The 18,543-nt window shown below is 35.9% G+C and overlaps 2 protein-coding genes across 2 annotated transcripts in view; one reads left to right on the top strand and one right to left on the bottom strand.

The window, feature by feature from the left end:
• Positions 1-8,471, top strand: part of LOC108002964 (frequenin-2) — a 47,319-nt gene extending 38,848 nt beyond the window's left edge. Inside the window, exon 8 of the mRNA XM_017064973.3 lies at positions 1,186-8,471. Coding sequence (XP_016920462.1) covers positions 1,186-1,353 — 168 coding nt within the window. The 3' untranslated portion in view covers positions 1,354-8,471. The remainder of the gene's footprint in view (positions 1-1,185) is intronic.
• LOC114578153 (uncharacterized) lies at positions 2,733-16,505 on the bottom strand. Its single transcript, XM_062085777.1, has 6 exons — positions 16,121-16,505; positions 15,483-15,714; positions 14,718-15,331; positions 14,371-14,572; positions 12,741-12,967; positions 2,733-11,533 (listed from the first exon to the last, which is right to left on the bottom strand). Exons 1-6 carry the CDS (start codon positions 16,376-16,378, stop codon positions 11,354-11,356), a joined length of 1,713 nt encoding a protein of 570 aa, XP_061941761.1. The 5' UTR covers positions 16,379-16,505; the 3' UTR covers positions 2,733-11,353.
• Between the last annotated feature and the right edge of the window lie 2,038 nt (positions 16,506-18,543).

The following is an 18,543-nucleotide window of genomic DNA, read 5'->3' on the forward strand; positions in this document are numbered from 1 at the left end:
TTCAATGATATTTCTCTTGGCCAACGTGCAACGATACGATAGAAATAAACACGATGTTAAACAAGATACATTGCATTTTCCCTTAAATCGCGTTAAATGCCACCGGCTGCAAACGATATATGAAAACTCAACAATTTTCTTTTTCTTTCTTCTTCTTCTTCTTCTTCTTCTTAATCCAATTTTATTCCAACGCAAAATTCGAGATAAGTTTCCTTCGCGGAATACATAATATCAAGGCACTTAATTACATCACGACTAACCCTATTCCGGGAGATTCAACGGGGAAAAAGAATTATTATTAACCTTGTCGCAATTTTACTTACAACCGTTAATTTGCTTTCGAGACATTTAAATTTAAAATTCCTGGTATATTTCAATTTCTAAGTAGTCTCGACGGTGTCTCGTCAAAGACAATAATACGCGAGTGAAAAATATCCTGGCTTCCACGATTAAAATATTTCTTAGAGTAAAAACATTTAAGTTCGAAATTCCTAGTATATTCCTAGTATATTCCTAGTCCAATTTCTATCTAGTCTCGACGGTGTCTCATCAAAGACAATAATACGCGAGTGAAAAATATCCTGGCCTCCATGATTAAAAATGTTCGAAGCGGTTCGAAGTGAAATCTCTATAATTTTATCTTTTCATAGAGTGCTAAAGACTTTCGCAGGTGGCTGCCACTCTCGTATAAACTCGGTCAAAAGTCGGAGGCGATGAACGATACGGGGGTGGAAGAAAAATCCGATCTAAAGCTCCGTTAACTTCTCGCCCTTCTCTCCCTTCGCTCGAATTTTATCTAAAGTCTCGTCGACACGAGAAACTCGAATTATAGAACCCTCGTCACAATTTTTCTCCTCAGAATTAACTCGATATTGGCCGTACAACTCGAATATATATACAAAATTGTCCGATTGTTAAATTGTTAAATCAATCAATTAGATTATTAAATTAATTAGTAAATGAAACTTTCTTCTTCTCTCTGAATTACTTAGAAAACTTGTTTAATTTTGCACTTCCTATCCCCTTCTTCTCACTCCTGCCACGAATCTACTCAATTATTCAAACACCACTTTTCACCTATCGTATTTCTCCGATCGAATCCCCCGCCCAAAAAACTCAAAGCAGCCCATATATCGCGAGAGCCTAATAGATTATTCTTGGTCGGTTGTGTCTGCCGTTTTCCAGGGTCAACAGCCGCAGGCGGAAGACGAGAACACGCCGCAGAAAAGGGTGGACAAGATCTTCGATCAAATGGACAAGAACCACGACGACAAGCTGACCCTGGAGGAGTTTCGGGAGGGTAGCAAGGCCGACCCGAGGATCGTGCAGGCGCTGTCGCTAGGCGGCGAGTAACGGCAGGCCTCCTCGAGGCCGGACAAATCGTCGTCGTTCGTTTCAAGCCGAACGATCGCCCCGTCGCCTCGATCCGGTCGTCGAAACGGATAAGGGAGAAAGAGAGAGAGAGAAAAAAAAAGAAAGAAAGAAAGAGAGATGTTGGGGGTCAAACCGTTGCACCACAGCCCGGCGTACACGCATACGTAGGTACAGTTGTGATTGAAAAAAAAAAGAGGAGGAGGAGGAGGAGGAAAAATTATTGAATCGACACGACGAGATATCTCCTCTTGTTATACTTCTCTCTCTTCCTATCGCTATCCATTTTTCTCTATCTCTCTATGTTTCTTTCTCCTCGCGCGCGGAGGACCGACGTTGTTTCTTTCCCTTTTTGCACGAATCGTTTGAGAAAATTGTTGCGATCGTAGCAAGAAGATAGGAACAGTAGAGAATCTCAGAGTAGTGGCTTGATCGTCGATTTTATAGATTCTTTGTATTCGAAACGGTTTACGACGTTACAACCGATTTTCTTTGTACGAACGACAATTGGGGAGATGGTTGGGGAAAAAAAAAAAAAAGAAAATATTCGAAAGATGGAAATCGATTGATTTTCGCTCCAGAGTGAGAAATCTTGCTCGAAGCAAGATTGGAATTAATTTCAAACTGGTTCAGGGAGGACGTGTTGTTCGAAATGTGGAAATTGAGATAGGGGAGATGATAATTGATGATCGATTCGAAATAAAAATTAACTCGTACAGCGAGGAAGGAAATTGTTTTCACTTTTCGCGAAATTGTAATTTCAAATTTGTTTTTGAAGAAAATTAAAAAAAGCGAAGACTTTTCTTCGATGAAATTTTATCAGCGTATTACGATGCAATTATTTTTTAACGGAATATCACTGGAATCAATAATAAACGAGATATTTTTAATTAAAAAGTTACGTTCGAAATTTAGTATTCTATCTAATCCTTGTTGTTGAAAAAATTCTCGGGCAAAGATCGTATTCGAAAAAGACGATGAAATTCAAAAGTTCTGATTCAACTTTTTAATTTAATTTTCTCAAAGAGATACTTTATTGATAAAAAGAAAAAAAATTGCCTCGTGCATAATTCGAAGCTTTATTAAAAATCGGAAATTTTTTTAAATCACTCCTTGAACCTTCCCCTTTTTTAACACTTTTAACTTTTCCTTCTCGCTCTAAGCACAAAGAAATATTTATTATTTTGTGCCAAGAGTTTCTGGAAAATTGAACATTGACCCGATATTATTCCCGCGAGAAATGAATGCAGAGTAAAAACAAAGAAAAGAAAAGAAAACATTAGTGAGAAAAAGATCAATGTAAGAAGTGATTAAAATAAGAGGAAAGTGAAAGGACAAACGTTTCATCGACCCATTCTGACTTTCTTTCTTTCTTTTTTTTTTTTTTTTTGCGAAACGTTGGTCGAATACGAATACGCGTGTAATACGATGAATCCAGAAAAAAGAAGAAGAGAATGGTCGTGACAAAAGAAAAAAGGGAAAAGAAAAAGCGCACTCAAGGGTTATTCTTTTCTCTTGCGAATTCGCATTGAAATACCTCCTTCGAAAAAAAAACACATTTTTATCCACGTCTCTTTGATCCTTTGCATTCTCTTTCCTCTGATAGTTGGTAAAAAAAAAAAAAAATTAAATCTTATTACGAGGGATAGTTCAATTGAAACATCGAAACTGATTGAGACAGATAAAAAGAAAAAACGTATAAAAATTGGATCTTTCGTCGAGAAGATAAATTATTGCAATTAAATCGTTTTACTGCATTGATTATGAGAATTTGAAAAATTATTATTCTTTGTGCAAAAAAATAATCGTTCTGGATATTTCTCACGAACGTTTCGAAAAATTCGAGAATCTAAGAATCACGTTTCAACTCGTCCCTTATTTGTTACCCTTTCGCGCTACAAGAGTTTGCAGAATCGAAAATGGACGTCGAAACGATATATCGAGGAAGGGTTGAAGAGAAAAAGGGGAAGCAGATTCGTTCGCCTCGCCCTCATTCGTTTAATATTTTCCACGAGGAATCCAAACTACTATCAAATGCAATCGAATATTCCTCGCACGTATCGGCGTTTCAAAGAGGTGCAAAGGGAGAAATTTTTCGCGAAGACGTTACGTATTTTTTCGTATCTCCGAGGGGGTCCGTATCTCGTTAAAAAATCAGTCGAACGAATTACGATTTAAACGTATTCCGGTTCGCAGACAAAGACGATCTATGAAAGATTCAGGGGATTCCGGCTGCGGTATCTGATATCGTGAAAAAAGGCAAAACAGCGGATCGACGAGAAAATTTACTTCGATTTTACAATGTTCACCTGGATACTTCTCAACCGTTTTCCTTCTATCTGCACAACGTTTTCCGTTGCACCTTCTCTTCTCGTTTTTCGATTTCTCTTTTATCTATTTACAGATTCATGTGGCCTATCATGCGCCCGACTTCTACTTTTTATCTGGAAAAAGAGAGAGAGAAAAAAAGAAATATTGGAGAGTTAAATAAAAACTTCATTTAACATGGACGCATTAAAAATTGGCAGTCTGATAAACATGGTAAATGAGTCGTTGGAAGGATATTTACATCTAAAAGTTCGATACGTAGTCAAGGAAAATTGAAACGCAAAGAGGAGAGTGATATCGATGATTGCGGAATAGAAACTTCTCCCTTTCTCGTTTACATCTTTACATTACCTACGATATCATTTCTCGTTTCAATGGTAGCAAAACGAGAAATTGCAATCGTGAAAAGGGGCATCTCCAAAAAGCTCGTGTTCTGATTTGAATGGATCTTGAATCTCTTTGATTCTTTTCCATTGAGAAATTTCAGATTCTTTAAAATTCTCTGATAGACGTATGAAACTTTGAGATATTATTTCGAAATTGACTATGGAGAAATGTTCGTAACGTAATTCTCGAAATAACGATTGCATTAAAAAGAAAAATATTTTTTGGTGTTATTAATAAAAAGTGGCCAACAATTCGTTCGGTGATCTTCGGTCGCATTCGGATACTTTCGGATAAGCTCGGCCGATTCAATCCACGGAATTCCACGATTTTGAAAATTCGCGCGCACCACTAAGTTTATAGCAAAGTGAAACGAAGTTTAAGCGGCTCGTTAATACGTGTCGCTTATTAAAGTTCGTTATAGTGCAATTTCACGCCATCTGCCTTCAGATATTGATAAACTTGTAGATATATTTCCCCTTGATTCGCATTCTTTGATATTTTTCCGTCTCGAGCAAACCACTCGCACCATATTTTCAGAAATAATTAATTTACAGTCGACATAATTATATTTTCACACCGAATATCGACGATAAAACACACTCTTTTGCTCAAATAGTCCTCGAAGGGTTAATTCAGCGGCATAACGACCGCTCTTTATATAGCAAACAATTCCGAAACAACGATTAATCTTACCCGCTCACTTCTCGAAACTTATTCCCCGAGAAATTTCTATCATGAAAGCACTTGACATTAATATATTACACATGCTTTTTACATTTTTCCTTTCGTGATATTCTCCAATTTTCTTTATTAATATACCAGTGGTATATGCATATTTTTACATAACAATTAAATTCTTATTGTAGCTCTCGCATTTCAATCGACTTATAAACCTAAATATGCAGTCTTCCGTTCTCCATTATTTTCAAAGTAAAAATATAAATTAAAATACATCGTGTTTACGAATCTTTCTTTTATATTTTTCCATCAGTGAACGAGGCTCGTGTAACAATGTGTTACAAAGTGAATTTTTTGAAAATTTCACGAGGTATTGCATTTATTTTCGACGCAAGTTTACCTAAATTCGCCCGGTTTATTAAAAACCTATGTTTTCGTATTACCTATATTTCAAACAAGCTCAAAATCGGCTTTAAAATTTTTTCCGTAAAATCAATAGCAATCGTTTTGCACCGTAACTTTTCCTGTGTGCTTTCCCAGTGCGCTCTAGCCATCGATCGTCATTATACCGAGGTTGTACCGAGTTTACAACCGGTGAAATGTTTTCGAAAAACCAAACAACTTTTCGCGTTTTGGCTTAACGAGCGCACTCGAATCGAAAACTTTCCGCTCGGATTCAAACTTTTCGTGGTTTAGAATGGTAATGCGCGGAATGTTCGTTTAGAGGGATATCGTTCGTTTCGTGGATGTTTGCGCCATTACATAAATTATGCCGCCATCGTCGTCACTGTCGCCGTCTTGTCGCGTACACTTATATGTATATATGTACATGTATGAATAACAGACGAAAATTATAATTTCGGATATGCGAGGCATGCTTCTGTATACGCCCCAGGGATTACAGTCGGTGATAAATAATACTTTGAATAAATCAAGTGATTTTTTTTTTTAGATCTAGTTCATTCGCTCTAGTTTATTTTTAATTTATTTAGGTATTTCGATTTTTTTTCTCGTTGATTTGATCGATTTATCCATGAATATCATTGCGAATATTTTTGAGTGGAATAAATGTTTATAATATTCGCGTATAAAAATATCAGAATTGATATAAATTTTTTTAACAAGTTTTTCCGATATATCTTCTTGAATCTGATTTTAAAATACTTCACATTTTTTATCTATTTCACAACGATTTCTCAATAGATTATTCAATTTATTCATATAAATAAACGGATTAAAACATTCTTGTTATTCTTTCGCACAATTTTTACATTTCATCGTTCTTAAAATCACTATCTTGCGATATATTTTATATTCTTTCGACAAAATAATAAAAAAGATGAAGAAATTTTCCTAAAAACAAGAAATAAAATTCCATTTCGAGTAATAGTCTTCTCAATTAGCCATAATCCCTCGGTCTTGCAACTTTAATCGGTTAAATCGACGCGCAACCCTTCATGCGATCGCATCAATTTTAAATGGCGCTCACAGCCGATATTCATAGCGGAGAACTCGCCCTCTTTCGTCGATTATATTAACATCGGATATCTATATATCGGTCGATATATATCTATACATCCAACAAATATTTAGTAACTAGAGTGGAGGCGCATGCGCGACCTCCTCGCTAAAATCCCCAACGCTATCTTCGCTTGACGGCCAATGAAAAATCTCTCGATATTGGCAAACTTCCCATTATTCTTCCTTCGTCGCCGTCTTCTATTAGACTCACGTGAAAACATTCGATACCACTATATCCGCAAATATCACCCTTTGCCCATCTTCTTACGATCGCTTTGGTCTTTTTCCGATTTATTCACGATTCGTTGCGCTTCTCCTCGTTATTCCACCCTCGTGCACGATGAAATTTACGAGAAAATTTCGTTTCGTGCTGGATTCTCGTGCGAGACGAATGACAAATTTGTTTAAATCGTTGTTTAAATAGAATTTTAATACATTTAATTATAAATTGGATATTTTGCAATTTAGAACTTTATTGTATATTGAGAGTTTGTTTAAGGGATATTGGATCGAAAATCTTGAAAATCTTAAGAAATTCTCGAATCGAGAAACTTTTTGATAATTTTGAAATTTAAAATTTGCGAAAAATTTTGTGACGATATAAAAACATTTTCATTTAATCTCTAATAATCCATAAAATTTGAATATGTTTAAACTTTAATTTAATTTTTTACAAACTAAATTTTGAGGAATTTTAAAAATTATAATTTTAATTTTTAATAGAGAAGATTTTTCTTAAAAAAGACTAAAACAACTAGAAAAAAATAAGCATTTTAAGTTTCGATAATTTCGAGTTTCAAAAGAATAGAATTTTTCAAACTTCGCAAAGTTTCAACTTCAAGTTGGGATTGAAATCAGTCACTGAAGTCCTTTTGCGTTATTAGAATATGCACTGTGACATAGTTTTTACGACTTGTATAAATTTCGCGAAGCGATGTATGAAATGGCGGAAGAAACGAACGAGCAAGTAAAGATATACAACGGAGTAAAATATGTGTTTGCGGTGAAAAATCCTTTGAAATCTTAGCTCGAAGCTATGATACTTTCTTTTTCTTACCTCGCCGCGCGTACGAAACTTTAATCGACGAATAAAATATCTTCGAGCCATAAAATTCCTTCCCTGCCTTCCATTTTCTCTTTCCATTCTTCCTCTTTCCTTTTCCCATTCTTCCCATTTCTTCTCCATTTGTTAAAATTTACAAACGATCTTCTATCACGGTAACCAAAAATTCCTCCTTTTTCCATCACTTCAATATCTACAGTGTTTAACAGGTCACTTGTTGCATCCTGACATAATCTGACACAAAGTAAATATGTATATCTCTCCAACAAATCAACACGGAAAATATTTGACACATTTTTTTCTTCTTTTCGTCAATTAATTTCCATCGTTCGCAAAAATTCGAAGAGGTTTTCAAAAAAAAAAAAAAAAAAGATAAATATTTCTCCTTTGTCGTTCGTACAACAAAGTCATTCTCAATTAGAACGTAATAAAAAACTTTTGATCTATCTTGCGATCCGTAGCGAGAAAGAAACTTTAAACGATCTTAGATAGAATTAGAATTTACTCTTGTTCCTTGTCAAATCGAAAAAGTTTTTCTGCGCCGTGATCGTACGGTGCAACGAAGGTAACGGGTTACATTTTTAACAGAAAGACGCGTAGACGTAGAAAATATGGATTCGCGCGTGCGACACAAAATGTTTGATATATATACCTGTATGCGTGCTACGTTCGGCAACGCGTCGAGCACGCGCTTTTTTTTCGAAAAAAAATCGAAAAAACGACTCGCGATGACATGCGCAAAAAATAGTCGTCGTCACGTCTCGAGTCGTTTATCGTAATTCGTTGCGCGAATTACTAATTTCTCGGAATTTAATAACTTCGAGTGGCGTGTTTGTCGTATACAGACAAAGAGGGACGCGAGAGAACGAATTACTTGTTGTCGAATTACTCGATCGATCGTTGTCAAACAGTAGCAATAATCGAAGAACTTTGTTAGACGCTGATGATTACGAAATTTTGGCGAATGAATTTTAAAAATCCATCGATATCCGCCTAAGAAGAGGCGATCACTTCGAAGGATAGAGTGCGATGATAACCAGGTGATTGTACCAACTCGTCGATCACGAGTTTACGACGATGAGTATTCTCAGTTTATTCGAATAAATTCAATTTTCAATTTTCATTGATATTTTTGACTCGTTGCTTTATCGATAAATTTTGAGAAGTATGTAATTTTCTCGAGGATATATTTAAAGTCTCTTTGAAACGAAAATATTCCACCTATAGCATTTCTTTATCTCTCTGAGACGTATTGATATAAATATTTGAACTTTAACTTTTTACGATTATTGAATTTAGTTTCAAAGTATATTTTACAAGGATCTTGCGAGGATAAAATTGTTGGTTTTTCTGGAATTACAGCCATTCTATTGGAACGTGTAAAATAATTCCATTACAAATGGAAGTTCTATGTGTTTGTAAGAAACACAATGATAAAAATGATAAAAATTTCAATTACGTTTTTTGAAATGCAAGATGGAATATATTCGATGATTGTGAAGTTAACCTATACAACACAATGATTCGAAAATGTTTGTAATAATTTAACTTTTACGGAACACTTAAATATTTATGTTTATTTATCCGTATCGTTTTTTCATTATATCAGAATATCGTCGTTATTCGTATCGATTAGATGCCAAGTACAGATTTTCTTTATCGGAGATTCTTAACCTTCTCGACTTCGTAATTTAAGAGTCTATCGAATTAATTGATATCTCATCGTTCGTATAATTTGTACACATTAAAAACTTATTTTTGAATTTAGAAATACAATTTCCAATTACTTTCATATTCATTTCAACTTCTATTTCAACTTTGTATATTATAGTTGCAAGAAATAATATCCAGCTGGATGATCGTTTCGAGATAATAAGAATCACCGATTCACCTGAATTTACCGATAATTCGTTATCGATTAGTCGAAGCCGCGTGCAAATGAAAAAGCAGCTCGATACGATCGAGACAAATCGGATTATAAATTATATTCGTTCGTATACCAGCGAATCACGGACTGAGAATTGACTTAATTAAGTAATTTTTACATTTTCATGGTGATTAATAAACGATAAGAAATGAAAATTTTCCGCTTAGATGAGAAATTTCTAGCTGCTTTCCGTGTAAAAATTCTCTCGTAGTGGAGCTTCGTCGAGCTACAATCTCCTCTCTTTGACTTGCCAATGGTACGAGACAAGTGGTAGATCGTCAGAGAGAGCAAAAATGAGAAAAGAGTGGGGCATAGAGAAAGAAAGAGAGAGAGAAAGAGCGAGAGAGAATAGAAAAGAAAAGGAAAGAAAAAATAAAGTTTGCACGTTGTTCCTGATATGTACTTTCGCGCGTTTAACGACTCGGAAGCTCTGTGCATATTGCATTAAATTACGTTCGTATTCCACTCGGATACGTTCGTATGCGTTCGGCTAGTTTCGGAATCCCGACACGTTCGTGCGCAACCCAATAGTTTTGTTTCTATTTTATCAAATTAATAGATAGGACATCGAGAAGAGAGAAAAAGAGATTTTTTTTTAAAAAAACCGATCTCTATCAAAACGTTCTTCCTCTTCTTTTGGAGAAAAACGTTTGACATTAATGTTTGGAAACGCAATGAAAAGGAAATCTGGTCATGCGTGATAAAAAAAAAAGGGATATCGAGTTCGAATTCCATTCGACGGGCAACATAATCGCGACAATCAAAACGGCTTTATAAGGTTTACAACGTTCTGCCCTTGGTTTGGGAAACGACACGAATTTTTTCCATCGAAACGGAAAAATGGAATTTTCTCTACGAGAGAGAAAACAGCACTTATATGAAAAAGATGAAAATGATCCCGAGCGTTTCTTTGACTATCGATCGGTCCCTTTTTTTGTCTCTGCTCTTTGTCCCCGTCTCTTCCACTCTCTCTCTCTCTTTCTCTCACTCGCTCAGCGTACCGACGATCCCATAAATAAGAAAATCAACTTCTTCTCTCCTTTATGATTGAAACAAACTATTCTACTATAGCGTTAACACTTAATATTTTTAAATGCTGCAAAGTTAAAGGGGCTATTCCAATGCGTGCCGTTATACTCGTATCGCTATTACCGTTAGTTATATACTAAACGCTAATCTATTGTTACTCTACTTACAGCAACGTGACAAACTTTTCCGTCTAGGACGCGTACGGTAAAACTCTCTCGAAAAAAAGGGAACGGGGAGGGGGGAAAAAAACGAAGAAAGAGAGAAAAAACCGAGGAAAACACGCGAAAGAAAGATAGCGAAAAAAAAAGAGACGATTTTCGATAGATACACGCTACACGTATACGTTACTTACACATGATACACACAGGAAACAAACAGAAGAGACACCCACACTCGCGTATATACTTACACGCAAAAAGAAGAAGAAGAAAAAAAACGAACTTACTTACAAAACGAGGCTACACGAATCAACATGTAACTCAAAGATCATTGTTTTACGAACTTTCTGTGATAATTATTAACAATCACTAAATACAAGGAAAATCGCTAGTTACAAGCAGTTGATGAGAGCAGGGAACGAACGGGCAAGATTGGCAGATAAAATGGACGGCTTTTGAGATGATCGCGACTGCGGTGAGTAGAGAAATATTATATATATAGGCGAGGCAGAGAGATTAACGGATCGAAAGAAGCAAATAATAATAATAATGTAATTGATCTTGTCATCTTAACCGTTCTCTAATTATTCCCGACGGTGTGTGCCGTCTCGATCTCTCGAATTAAATAATTAACGACGGATGACGGAAAAAACAGGCGAAGCGAGAAGAATATCGCGATTGTAAAAAAAAAAAAAAAAAATAACGTTGCTCGGTTACCGAAATCTAAGCGCATTGTTATTTTGTATGGTCCCATGCGTTTTTTCTAAAATAACGACGACATCGTTGACACACGATAATGATGGTGATTAATAAAAATAATTTGAAGCACACGTGAACGCGTGTCCCCCTTCTTCTCCTCCATCGTCTTTCCTCGCTCTTTTCTTTTTCTTTTCAGGAATTGTTCGGAAACTCGCCCACCCGAACGCTTGCATCCCCGGCCGCTGCGCGCACCAAGTGCAATCGGTGCAATTCCTCGGTCCGTCGCATGTCCTCGCTCAATGCTTTTATCCTCAGCTGCACCTCTTGGATCGCCATCTCGGCAATCTTTATTTTCAACCGTTTCTCCTCTGTCTGCAACGAACGATCTTTGTTTCTTACGTTTTCTTTCCCTTTTTTTTTTTTTTTTTTTTAATAAGGTGACCATACACAATTTTGAATTTCTCTCGAATTTTCGTGATTCATTCGATCTGACTCCAATTTTATCGATTAGAGATCTAGAGATGATTTCGAGATGTAATAAATAATAAATTGCTCTTATCGCAGTGTGTCTATTTGTAAGAGATATTCTCGAGAGCAATTGTTCAAGAAAATATATTTGGATTATGAAAGTAAGATAAAGTATTTCGTTTTTTGGATCTTCGAGTTTCTAAAGGACGTGCGTTCAAAAATTGGAGTTTCAATTGCAGGAAAAATTGGCTCATTGGCCGTAATTTTTTCAATGAACTCCAGTTCTTGTCCAGTGTTCCAAAATTCATAGATGCTCGAGATGAATAATAAGCAATAATAAAAAATTATCGAGCATTTTTCGATCGAATTTTGCAATTATTCGATCATGCTAAACGAATTCTGCTCGCACGAATGTTTATCTTTCATCTTATTACGAAATACGTACGCCGATGGCTTGGCTAACGTGTAAACAATTGAAAGTGGATGTTATGCAGCTGACATGCTGTTAAATGGACGATAGTTGTGAATATGCCGATCATTTACCGATCAGTTGCCGATCAGATGTTGTGCTGTCAAGTAGGCGACTCAACCTACTTACGTGCTTCTACTTCACAATATTTATTAAATGCATTTCATCTTGATTTAATCGTTTTCTTATTTTTATAATTTTTCATTTCATTCACATTTTTTCAACTTGTTTTTTAACGAATGTCAGCTCATCGTTTTACACACCTCGACGCTAAATTATCACGAAATCAGACTCGTTATTCGAGTTCAAAAGTTTAATTGAACGGATTGAATACAGCTGGAAAAAAAAAAATAATAAAAACTATGCGAGCAAATTCTTGAAACTTGCTTTCACACCATGGTTAATATCAAAAATGTAGGGTTAATTTCGAAGAGTATAACCGAAAGACAAAAAAAGAAAAAGAAAAGAAATATTAAATTCTTAAAAAAAAGTGCGATACAATTGAAATCGTGACACAAATGATCCTCTGCTAGGTGAAGAGAAAAATTATCGAATTTACCACTAATGCAATTCTTCGTTTAAACCAGTTTTAAGGGGACATGGTCACCTTATTTTCCAACAAGAACTTCTCGACCAACTTACTTCCAGCTGCTGCAAGAGCAACCTATGCTTCAGCCGATTACGATAATCCGTTAGAAAGACGTAGCCCCTTGATTCAAAACGATCGTTCCTAGGTCCAGAGTTTCTTGCTTTAACCGCGCCCCCCTCGTTCTCGTCGCTCTCTGTCGCAACGAAATCCTCCTTTGGGAATTCCCCGATCTGTTTCTCGTCGTTCGCGTTACACTCGAACGAATCGCATTCCTCGCTGTCTGCAAATATATGTCGTATTTCGAAGAATTAATTTACTCGCCCTCCTGTTTAACACTGTCAAAATTATCATTGGTCCAATGATTTTTGATCTTTCTTTTTTGCAATTGATTTCATTATTTCTATCCATGTATCGTTTGTGTTGTTAAATTTACTAGAATAAGAGACTCCAATCATCTTTAATATGATATGATGACTTTTGGATAGTCTTGGATAGAGTTTCTTATAACATTTCTTGCGCGTAATAGGGTAAAGGAATAAAAGGGAAAGGATCTTAAAGGTTAGAAGTTATAAAGAAATAGATCGTGTACGATCTGAAGAAACGTTATCGAAGTTAAAAGTCTTGCGATAGATTTTTAAAGATTTTTAAGTGTAATAAATTCGAAACGATTGGAAGTGTTTCAAATTAAATAATGTTTTAAAAATTGAAAAAAATCATATAAAAACAAAAGTTTTCAATGAATTTTAACGAAGAATATAACGAAAGATTGCTATTAGAAATTAAAAAATTTCTTTTCCACTATAATAGGAAAAGCTAAACGAAAGGAATTGCAGTTATTTATTCCTTTACAGTGAAATATTTTAAATGACAAAATGATTGGAAATATAGAAAATCAAGATCGAATGAACTTTTTAATTCGAAAAGACAAGAAATTTGCTGGAAGAGAGAGTTAAAAGTTTTTCTTTTGAAAACTTTGCAAGATGACCATGATACATTTAATCAAGGAGCAGTTCAATATTGATGAAATTTGAAAAATTAAGAAAATTGGCAGGAAGGTATGAAAAAAAAAGTTTAAACTTAATATTTCATACGAATAAAAAAAATATATAAACAAATTTATATTTATATTAATAATGTTACTTAAAAGTGTAATAAACAAAAAATTCAAATTTAAGAGTTGACTCTAAAGATCAAAGCAAATGCAAAAGTTGGCGTGGAAAAATGATTGAGTCCATTCAAACTTACTTTTCAAGTCTCTCCATCTCGTTTTATCTAGAGCAAGATTAAACAAACTTGGAAAAATAAGCTTCAACTTTTTGCATACCAACTTTTCTGTTTGCTCTAGTCTTTAGAATCACCTTTTAAATTTCTTTACTGCTTCGTCCAAACGCTCTGCACAAATCACGTGCCAAAATTTTATCAAGAATGTTAAGTATTCCTACAATTGTTGTTCTGAGAGACATATATATACATACAGACTGATTCGTAAATTCATGATACAAAAAGAAGATTTTAAAACTGGAAAATAAGAAGAAAATCAAGCTTGAATATCTTTCAATGATATTTTTTGTTTTATTTTGAGTTCAAGAATCTTCTCCATCTCACTTGTACCACGAATTACGAACCATCCTGTACATAAATGGTAATTTTAGACTTCTGCCTGTTCACTTCGTTCCATCTTACTTTCGTTTAAACGCACACGATCCCCATTGCGCTCCATTACATCGCGATAACCGAATCCTGTCACGTGGGCAGCGTTTGTACCGTGCACTTTTGCCGAATTTGTGCAAGTGGATTTCTGCGACCTCTCGTTCCATAGAGCGTCTGCCAAAATATAAAAAATAAGTACTATACCGAAATTCGCAATAAGATTCGCATTAATTCCCTATACCGATTATGATCTTATGATAGATATTTTATTTTCAATAATTATCTCTTGAAGATATTCTAAAAACGAGCATACAAAATATACAAAAATACCGATCGAAGCTTACTTATTAAGTTATAAACAATTTAAATTACATTTCTTTCTCTCTTATAAATAAACCTAAATCGACATTTTTATACGTTTTTTTGTATCTTTGCCTCAAGAATTGACCAGTCCAAAGACCCTCATAATGTAATAACCGAACGTTAAAAACGATAAAAAGAAAGATATTTAGCAGGATGAAACGAAGAAAGATATTTTTGAGATGGTAAAAAAATTCGAGAGAGCAAGTTCGTTCCTTTGTTTGAAATATCATCGGTGCGAATAAAGGGTGTTGTATACCTGTCCTTCTCGCGGACATTGTCCCACCGCACTTGGAATGCACTTCGAGCGTTCCCTCCACCGTGCTCGTGGGAAGGTAGGCGTTATTGTTCTCGGGATATATCACGGACACGGTAACGCTGTTGTTCGAAATCTGTGCGTTGGAGACAACGATACGATTCGACGTAGTTTTGCAATCGGTGGTGTTGGCCGAGGACGACGAGGAGGAGGAGGACGAGGGCGGAAGCAGGCGACTCTCGTTCACGAAGATCTCTTTCTTCTCCTCCAAACAATCCTCCTCCACGTTTGCACTCTCTAAATTATTCGCCTCCTCCATCTTGCAATCGATCGAAGCCGTCCCATCGTCGCTCCGTTCCATTTTCACCCGGGACAGATCTTAAAATTTGGCAATGGTTTGCTGTACTTTCCCGCCGATTTACGTATGCATGTTCAGGCTCGAGTTTTGGAGAAAATTTTATCAATTTCGCGAAAATCAGGAGAACATTAGGAGAAAGCGGAAGGAAGGGTGAGTGGAAAAAAAATATACCAATGAAAGCATCCGACGTGTTCAATTTCCTAGATGACTCTTTATCGTCCTCGTACGTTTCACCGAAACGGCACCCTGATTCAATCGGGGATTTCGATGGGCGATCGTTCAACGATCGAACCACACCGGGAACGTCCGAAAATTTGGCCGGGGAACGGTTCTCTACGAAAACCTGGTATCGATTCCACTCGAGCGGCTCGGCCACCTCCGACTCTATGTACTTTTTATTTTCCTACAATTCATTAGCATATTTATGTCAAGAGGTAGTGTGTCAATTATGCAGGGAAGAGCGAGAAAGGGGGGCGAAAGAAATTCGAAGCGCGTAAATTTATCGTTCCGTAATTAATTTATTCCGTATAGGAAAAAAGATTTTCCACGAAACGAGGAAGATTTCAATTTAATTTATCACAAAAAGAAAGAGGCCGATTAAACAAAACGAAAGAGATGACGATTTCGTGATTATAACTTCGGAAAAATTAAATATTCCCCCCGGCTGATTAACGATAACGAACGGATCGTTGGTTAATAATTTTTGGCGGAAGCAAATAATTTATTGTTAATTAACAGCGTCGACGAGCGAATTTCTTGCGAGAAAAAGAAAAAAAAAGAGGGCGGGGAGGGGGGAGAATAACGAATACCTTTCTGAACGCTGTCGCCTTCTTGCAATGATACTTGTAGTTCTGCCAATATTTCTTCAATTGCGCGGACGTCTTTCGGGTGAATCCCGCCTTCTTGAACTCGTCCTCGATCGTCGTCCAAATCTTTTTACGTGTCAACGTTGACGCGCTCTTGTCAAGCAGGGGGGCGTACTGCTTCATTATGGCCAATAAATGGACCCTCTCCTCCTTATCGAACTGATTCTTCTTCCTGTCGGCCTCCGACAAATTGCGCGGCATTTTTTCCCCCTCCCGACAGTTTTGAAGTTTGGAGTATTATCGATCGATGTATATTATCGTCCCAAACAGTATCGTATCTCAGCCAGATTCTTCTCGGTGTGACAAGGGGTGAAAAATTTTGTTTCCGCCGATCGTCCCCGTCGACACTAAAGTGACACTCGCGTAAGATCGTAAGATCGAGAGGGAGCGTAAGAGCGTAAGATCGTTCAGAGAGACTATCACGGCGGAGACTATCTTGGCAGAAGTGCGATCGGTTTTGTTTTTTTCTCGACAAGAACGGATCGATGCGATTCGCTGCTCTTTTTCCCGACGCGTGGTACAATCCTTAGTAGTTTTGCACCGTTCCCTTTTTCCCCCAGTTTTTGTGTGCGTGCACGCAAACGGGGAACAAAGGCCGATCGTTCTTCTACTCTCCAAGTTCCATTCCGACGATTCCTCTTCTTACCGGTCTCGTTCCATCCAACTTCTTCGGTTCGAAGAAACGGAGCAGAGACAAGTGGTTCTTTTTAATTGTACGTATATATATGTATATATATTGTATTATGTTTTTTAATTTTTATATATATGTATACGTATATGTACAATCAAATTGATACTAAGCATTGCATCGCATTGCCAGCGTTTTGTTTTGTTTTCCACGTGCGATACGCAACAGGCGGCGTTTCAAAGCGTGTCAGAGCGTGTTTCATGCATGTGAAGTCAGTTGCGTTGAATTTCGACGGGGGAAAGCGTGGCAACTATAATTAATTTATATTTGTGGTATTTTTTTTTTTCTAAACTTATTTCAATAATAATTTTTGTAATCCAAGTAATAATAATACTTTTCTATATTTTTTCCCATTCACGCTCACTGTGTTCACGGTTTATTCACCACTGTGACGAATCGATCATTCGCCGATTCAATTGTTCGACCGTCTTGTGTGATGCTACCTAGATTTATATGTATATGTTTATACACGTATGTACGTATATAAATTTTGACCGAATATAGCATGAAGTGCGATGAATTCGATAACAAAACTATATTGAACTCGTTTCTTTTATATGTATATGCAGGATCATGTTATATTCAATTGGACCAATCATTTGGAGAATCGATCCTATTCTTCCATTCTAAATTAAATAAAATTAAATGACTAATAAACTTTCCAAAAGCATTTCTACAAACCCCAAATATATCAATACCTTGCATTGATATATTGTGTACGGAGATGAAAAGAAATAGATACGGATAGTTAATAATAGAATAATAAATTAGAAAGAGAGAGAAAAGGCTGAAAGTTAAGTTTCCGATGAAGATATAAAATCGTATAAAAATGAAGATATAAATTATAAAAATGAATCTGAAGACCTGTCCAACTATTTGAGTCTTAATGTGAATTTTGGGCAGCTAAATTTTCCATGAATCTAATTAATCTAAACCGACGAGATAATAAGAAATCATGGTTGAATCGTCTTTCGCATAAAAATCGGGGTATCGATAGATAGATGTCGATCGTTAGGCTCACGGAAGCGTTCAGACGGCAATTCAGAATTCCAATTTCGCATTCGATCGGTCGATATACGGGCAATGATTTTCTTCGAATCGAGATGGCTGATGAAACGTAGAAAACAAATGATTCACACGACAGCTACATGAATCGCTCGTTCGCGATAGGTTGGACAAGGACGATGATACGGCATTAGTAGGGATGGGATCAAGTTCGATTCTCTGACGACGAAATGGAACAGACGAGACATCTTATGGGAATTTCCGTCACATGTTTTGAAATATCAATCTCAAAAAAAAAATCAGAGAGTCGCTCACGCCATCTGGTATGATGTAATCTAAATACGTGAACGAAATTAAATCATTCAAAAAAAAAATTATATATCTTATAATTTTAGAAAATGAAAGAAGAGAACGTTATCCATCCACGATTAATAAAATATGTATATAGGAAGAATAGGAGAGCCAATTAGCTTCTATATTATTTTTTATAAAATATATAATTTTATCACTGACATTAGCAGTACAATGATATTATTATATATTTTATATGATTTCTTGGTTTGCTGTAAATTAGAGAATCATTCTGATCACAACAATTGAGAAAATTTATTTATCTTTAAACATATATTTGTTTAAAAATAAATAAAATTTCTCTTCCGACGTAAATTTGCAA

Source organism: Apis cerana, linkage group LG1 (genome assembly GCF_029169275.1).
Source record: "Apis cerana isolate GH-2021 linkage group LG1, AcerK_1.0, whole genome shotgun sequence".
In the NCBI taxonomy this organism is placed as follows: domain Eukaryota; kingdom Metazoa; phylum Arthropoda; class Insecta; order Hymenoptera; family Apidae; genus Apis; species Apis cerana.